Source organism: Corvus brachyrhynchos, unplaced genomic scaffold, assembly GCF_000691975.1.
Source record: "Corvus brachyrhynchos isolate BGI_N302 unplaced genomic scaffold, ASM69197v1 scaffold5, whole genome shotgun sequence".
Classification (NCBI taxonomy): domain Eukaryota; kingdom Metazoa; phylum Chordata; class Aves; order Passeriformes; family Corvidae; genus Corvus; species Corvus brachyrhynchos.
Genome location: NW_008238321.1, coordinates 13,337,490 through 13,343,941, shown reverse-complemented (window position 1 = coordinate 13,343,941; position 6,452 = coordinate 13,337,490). Strand labels below are relative to the sequence as shown.

Sequence of the window (6,452 nt, the reverse complement as noted above, 5' to 3'; positions counted from 1 at the left end):
GGTATCATTGTCACACAAAGTACAATAGTCACTACCACTGAAGGACACATCTGCTATCCCCAAGGATTCTTGAAGCATGAGAAAGTCATCCTTTCCATGCTGTGAGTGAGAGGGATAATTCTTTCCAACACTAGGGCTCTCAAGGTTGTCTTTAATTATTTCAGAGATTTTCAGGCCAATGGTATCATCATCATGGCTTGGTGCAAACAATAGTCCTGGCCTCAACTCAATCTCTTCTGCTCTTATGTACCTGCTGGGGACATACTGCTGGCTTGGACCCAAGGTAAATTCAAAGTTCTCTTCTGCAGTAACCAGAACTGTGCTTTCTGTAGGTTTCAATGAGATTTGGGAAATCAGTTCTTGGGTGTTTGGATCAGAAATTCTATCTGCATTCACTTTGCTTGAATTGCTGGCCTCTTCTCTTTCAAGTTGGCTACAAGCCTCGTTTGGTCCAACCCACTCCTAATGAAAACATCAGTAAGGTGGGGTCATTTTGCATTTATTCCAAAATAACTCTTCTTTCTTTATGGCTTTGGCGCAATAACCCAAATGTTTAGTGTAAATCCAACAGGCTAAGTTAGAGTAATAGAATAAAAAACCTAGCTGCTAATTCCACAAAATTTTACAAGAATTTTTACAAGATTACACCACCAGAATATAATGCAAGCTGCTGGTATTTCTTTGGTTTTGAAAGGGTGCACCTTTTGCATTCAGTCTGAGCTGGGAGTCACTGGAGGAGCTCCACTTCTAAGGAGCAAGAAGCTGGACAGAAGCTCTGGTGGTTAGCTGGAATGTGGAAGCAGGAAACGGTGAAACTATAAACTCTCAGGAAGATCAGAACCATGTAATTCTGCTAGAACGATTAATCCCAGAAAAAAAAAAATCCTCCTGTCATGAACTGAGGGTCATAAGAAAGAAGTGAAATTTATTTCTTACCTTAAAATTCCCATTGTGCAAACTATAGAGTGGCTGAAAGAAAGCAGCTGGCGTGGGAATGCTAAAGCAGGTGAGGCTTTTTGCCCTGAAGTGAGAAAACAACACTTAAAGGGACAGTTTTTCTGTATTTTGTCTCCATGATACTGGTTAGATGAACCCCCCCACACACTTATGTTAGTAAGATTGCACAAGAGGCCCACTCATCATAATTTCTGACTTCTCATGCAACTGCTTGTCTGCCACCTGTGCATGCATTTAATGTTTAAGCTGAAGCACACTCCCGTAAGTTTCTTAGGAATATGCAACAAACTTAATATACTAGTCTATTACTCATTATATGCACTGAGCTGTTTAAGCATTTGTTTATCATCTTACTTGATCTAAACCACTGTTTCTGAAAGTGTTTTAAAGAGTTCTAGTTTCATTACATTTAAACAGAGAAATTCTTGCAGACATCCTTGCCCTTTAATAGAGTCTATCCTGTAAAAATATTTTATTGCATGGACATCATGTATTCTGTTTCTCTAAGAATGATGTGTATATGGAGCATAATAATGTATGTCAAGGCAAAAAAGAAAGCAGTAGTAGGAGATTTACCTATGCTCTGCCAGCGTAAAAAATTGCAGAGGATGGTTGAACCAAGGTTCTAAAACCACCTTTTTCTCTGTACAACATGGTCTCAAATGAATTGGAGTCAGTTTAATTTGCCTATATTGGTATTTTACCTACTGACTCCTGCCAGGAATGTAACAAGTAGCTTAACATTGACATCAGTTTAACCACCTTTATGGATTGCTGTGTACTTGCACTTTTAATTTATCTACATGAAACTTCAAAAATTTCCATGGGCTTAAATTTCTTTAACTCCAAGAGACCATCATCCTTGGGCTGTAGCCGAATTTGGGGGTCCCAAAGGTACTTTGGTCTCCTTAAGGACTGTATAGTGGGTCATTAACTATCACCAGCCAAGGAACGTGGCACGTTCCAATATTGTCAATAGACCTTTTGGAAATGACTGAGTTTGTGCAGCAGAAACAGGAAGGAAAAGGGGTATAATGAGTCTTGATTTACCCTTTTCAGGCCATAAATATCAAGGGAAACTTAATGAAAATCACATACCTTGAGGAAATCTTGCAGCTCCAGAATAAATACAGTAGAGTGCCAAAACTCAGAGGAATTAATAAGAACTGCATAGTTTTGGTATTTAGAATCTTTTCAGAGAATTTTGGGACATCTAGGAAAAGAATCAGCACAAAAATTTTTAATAAAAATTCTGGAAGTCAAGATAGAACCCCAAATAACCAAGCACTACAAATGAAACAGCTTTTCATTTGTAGCTAAAGGCCTTAAGGAAAGTAATTTGGCTATGAATATTTGAATAAAGCTAGTTCTGATTTGAAAAGCTTCATTTTACCATGTACCTTCTTTTTTTTTTTTTTTGGAACATGGACATGAAAAGAAATGAAATAAGATGAAAACAACATTCTTTGTACCTGCTCTTTGAAACAGTGTTGTCTGGCTCCACTCACTCCACTGACTGTGGTATGAATTCTCATTTTCAGAAACTTTGCAGCGAACTCTTGCAGCATAAGCAATGCCACTGCGGAGCTCTGTGGCTTCAATTTCAACCTGTGGCAGTGAACTGGGTAGTGTCTTGTTCAATGCAACCTGCAAAGTATTACAAAGCATTGCTGTTAATGAGACTGGGCAAAAGGATAGTCTTTTAAATACTCTTTTTTTGTTGTTTTTTCCCTTCTCTTTTCTTTTCCAGATTTTCTTTTCTTAGATGCAAGAAGAGGGCCTACATGATGATGGATGACTTCTGCAGGGTTCATGAGGAAGAGTTATTGAACTTCAGTATTGATGTTTTATGTAAAATCTCTCAGCCTTAATACAGGAAACTAGAAAGGCCGGCTTAAGTCACCTGGTGGAGAGCCCTGAGCTGAGTGGCAAGGCCGTTGTACCCAAAGAACAAGGCAGGATCACCATATGCCTCATCCAGTTACCTCCCAGGACATGCTGTACTCCTTATACTGCAACTCATATTGGAGAATTTCAGCGAGGTACCAAGGCACATTCCATACACTCCACCATATCTGGCACTTGCTGGCAGTGGTGTTGCTCTGGATGTCCAAAGGTGGATCAAGTTTTACTGCAAATAGAGGAGGAGTTTTTTTCATGGTATTTGGGACACCACAAAAGAAAATGCATGATATTAGGGTGACTGAAGTCATGGAAGATAAAGCTGGGTCTAAAGAGGGATACTAACACTAGCAGTAGACCAAATTAGCTTACAGGATCGGAACAGCTACAGATCTGATGTAAATTAATGATAACTCATTGAGGCAATCCAATTGCAAATTACCCAGGGCACAAGAAAACATGATGCAGATGAGAAGTATTCTTGAATGGTGCTCCAGAGCCAGCCCTCTCTGAAGTCTGGGAAAAGTCAGGATGGAGAGACTCAGTGACTGCATCCTTACTGGTGCAGTTCACACAGTGCACTCTCTGGGGATGGGCAGTCTTGCTTGTTTTCATTGTTTTCACTTGCTATCTTTGAGACATCCTTTGTTAGACAGCATATCAGACCTATCCTGGAGCTTCTGGGCAGAGCCTGAGCTCACAGCTGCCCTGGTTCATACTTACTGTGTTTGCGGGGATTGTACTCTGGAAAGGTCATGTATGTGTGATTATGTCCAAAAAAGTTTCCTTGGAGAGAGACTCTATAACCATCTGTTTCCAAGATCTGGTTGGCTAAATGAATTGTGCAGTGGTACTGATTCTGTGTGCTCGCTGTGGCAGTCAGTTTGCAGCTGGCGTTGTGGCCCTTTGACCAGAGGCTAGAAGAATAAAAAGGCTGAAAGTTTCTTTTAAGTCATACAATTAAGTGCTTTTCAGTTTATGGATGTGTGGCAGCTTAGCACACCACAACACTCTGGAAGACCATGAACCTATTTAGTGCAGACAGCAAGCAAACCAGCAATCCAAAAGCTGGCGGGATGGCAGGGCTGGATAGGGAGGAAGGAGGCACCTTCATAACCTTCATAACCTTACTGCTGAGAGCACTAGATCTCACACAAGTTGTACACAGCACCCAATAGCTGTTCCCTGCTCCCTCTGAGAGGGCTGCTGTCACTGCAGGAAAGCAGGTGGGTAGGGGGGAAGGAGTAGATGGACAGTTGGTTACAAGTGCATAGCACGGAGGTAACAATAAGCTGTACATTGAGTCCTCTTTCACTACAAACAAACCAGTACTGACAGCAAAACGTGTTGGAAGTTGGTTTGTCTTTGTGTGGTTTAGCCATTTATTGGTAATTTTTTCACATTGCATGTGATCCCACAAGAAACTGGAAGAGCAGTTTATCAGCTTGCCCATCTTTCTGTATTAATAAGAGTATTATTAATAAGAGTATAAAATCCAGTGTTAATAAGAGTTAGGCTATTTTTTACTCAACTGTAGCAGAATGTGAGGCATCTAATGTCAGAGTGGCTTACCCTCATGTAGTAGTTACTGGTGGTCAAGACAATGTTACTACATAACCTAAACATATTCATCTTAAATTATCCTATTAGTTAGCAAACTATTTATCCGGTTTCTTCTATTAGAAGAAAAACTATTCAGGTAATATTCTAAATCTCTTATTAAAGCTTATAACTCAGTGGACTTGTATTTATATATTTACTAACATAGATTAAACCATTAAGTGTTTAATTTCTAGGCAAAAAGGAAAGAAATTATTAGAAGTTGGTTAGGCAGCTTTATGTAGGATGGGCTCTGGAAGTTCCCAGGTCATGGGGACCAGAGGCTGGAAGGGAAGGTTCTCTGCGCTGAGATGCCTGCCAGAAGGGTTCTCTGAACAGATGGAGAGCCCATAGCTGACAGATCATGCAGCCATATGTGGTGGACCTTTGCAGCAGCCCCTGAGGCTGCAGGACCACAAAAGAGAGCAGCTTCTGAGGCGGCCCACGTCTGGAATGATGGGGTGGCAGAACTAGCTGTGCCACAGGTCTGCTGTGGAGGGAGCAAAGCCCACAGCTGGGCCCCATCTCTGCTTCTCAGTGCTGTCCTGCCCATGCAGGGCTGGGGCTGCCACAGACAGCTCTTGGTGTCTTACTTCGTGAAATGCAGGTGGAAAGGTCCATCACCCACGGGCTTCTCCGTTACCCACATGCAGCTCACAGTAGTCACGTAGTTATTCAGGCAGCTCAGGCTGCCAGAGAGCTCTGCAGAGAAAGGAGACCAGAACTGGATTCATGTATCACTGGATGATGCCCGGCTCAGTACATCAAATAAATGCATTACTTGCTGCTACTTCCTTTGCTGACACTGCATCTAATCTTCCTCATCATGTTGTTATTCTGTTGTAACACACTTCACTCCATGAGATGAATGTGAGATCTTAGAGCAGGGACCTTGGGCAGTGGCTACACTTTTTCTGGTGCCCAGCTTTTACAGTATGTGCTTAGTCCCCTAAGCCTGGCATTGCCAGCCAGCTGTACTGGTTCCTGGGACCTGGGAAGGGGCAGTCACAAGATCTTGTATTGCATACTGAAGGGTCTGTGAATGGAAAATTAGCACAGGCGTGTACCTGTCTTTGTACAGTGGACCTATTCCAGATCTCCTCTTACCTCTCCTTCTTCCTCCACCAAAGACCAGTGCAGCAGCAATGCACAGCTGGAGGCCCAACTGCCACACAACTCCTCCCATTCCAGATAGTATCTAAAACAGAATCATTGTTAAGAGCAGTTCTGTCAGTATTTCTACCAGCAGATTGAAGATTGGTTCTGGTTTGGCCAAATTTAGAAATATACCCTCTGAGAGAAGGCACAATCACCCCTCCCCCACCAGGTTCGGGAAAAAAAAAAATTTTCCTCAAAGGAAAGTGAAGAAGATAAAACTATTTATTTAACAAACACACGGGAAAGGAAAATAATGTTAAATGGTAAAATCTTTCGCTGTAGAGGAAAAACCTGGGAAAGCGTTAGAGTCCTCCCTTTGGTCTCCTCGGAGCTGGGGCTTGGGCCAGGGCCAGGCCCTCTGTGCCCGGTGGAAAGTCCTCCTGATGTGTTCTGATGTTAAAGCAATCAAGCAGTCCAGTAGAAAAGGGAGAAAATCCGAAATTCCGGAGAAGGAAAAATTCAATTCTCAGTCTCTCTCCGGAGAACAAAGCAGCTGAACCACTGGCCAAAAAAACTGTCCTGGGCGCAGCCAGCCGGGTGCTTCCTCCGTCCCCTGCCGCAGCTGGGAAACCGATTGCTATCTGTGTGTGACCTTGAACAAACTGCAAACTGCTTTGAAAAAGTTTTGCTCAGTTTTTTCCTTCCCCCCTCAGGCTCAGTTTAGAGGCATAGAAAGGCACAGGAATTAATTTCTGGGCATGGGCAGCAATATGGGATACACATCGTAAGGTCACCCCAAGACAAAGCATTAGCTGCAGTCTTCTGCCAGCCTGACAAAAGCTGATCTTGAATCTGTCAGAGAGGGCAACAACTCAGCTGTATCATTTCTTCTATAG

The 6,452-nt window shown here is 42.5% G+C and overlaps 1 protein-coding gene across 1 annotated transcript in view; it reads right to left on the bottom strand.

Annotated features, from left to right (window-relative positions):
• The window catches only part of LOC108446736, a 12,671-nt gene extending 6,728 nt beyond the window's left edge, over nucleotides 1-5,943 (bottom strand). The window contains exons 1-9 of the mRNA XM_017734313.1: nucleotides 5,908-5,943; nucleotides 5,566-5,656; nucleotides 5,052-5,160; nucleotides 3,583-3,776; nucleotides 2,943-3,088; nucleotides 2,430-2,604; nucleotides 2,056-2,170; nucleotides 937-1,021; nucleotides 3-462 (exon numbers count right to left, since the gene is read on the bottom strand). Coding sequence (XP_017589802.1) covers nucleotides 3-462; nucleotides 937-1,021; nucleotides 2,056-2,170; nucleotides 2,430-2,604; nucleotides 2,943-3,088; nucleotides 3,583-3,776; nucleotides 5,052-5,160; nucleotides 5,566-5,644 — 1,363 coding nt within the window. The 5' untranslated portion in view covers nucleotides 5,645-5,656; nucleotides 5,908-5,943. The remainder of the gene's footprint in view (nucleotides 1-2; nucleotides 463-936; nucleotides 1,022-2,055; nucleotides 2,171-2,429; nucleotides 2,605-2,942; nucleotides 3,089-3,582; nucleotides 3,777-5,051; nucleotides 5,161-5,565; nucleotides 5,657-5,907) is intronic.
• Nucleotides 5,944-6,452: the final 509 nt, after the last annotated feature.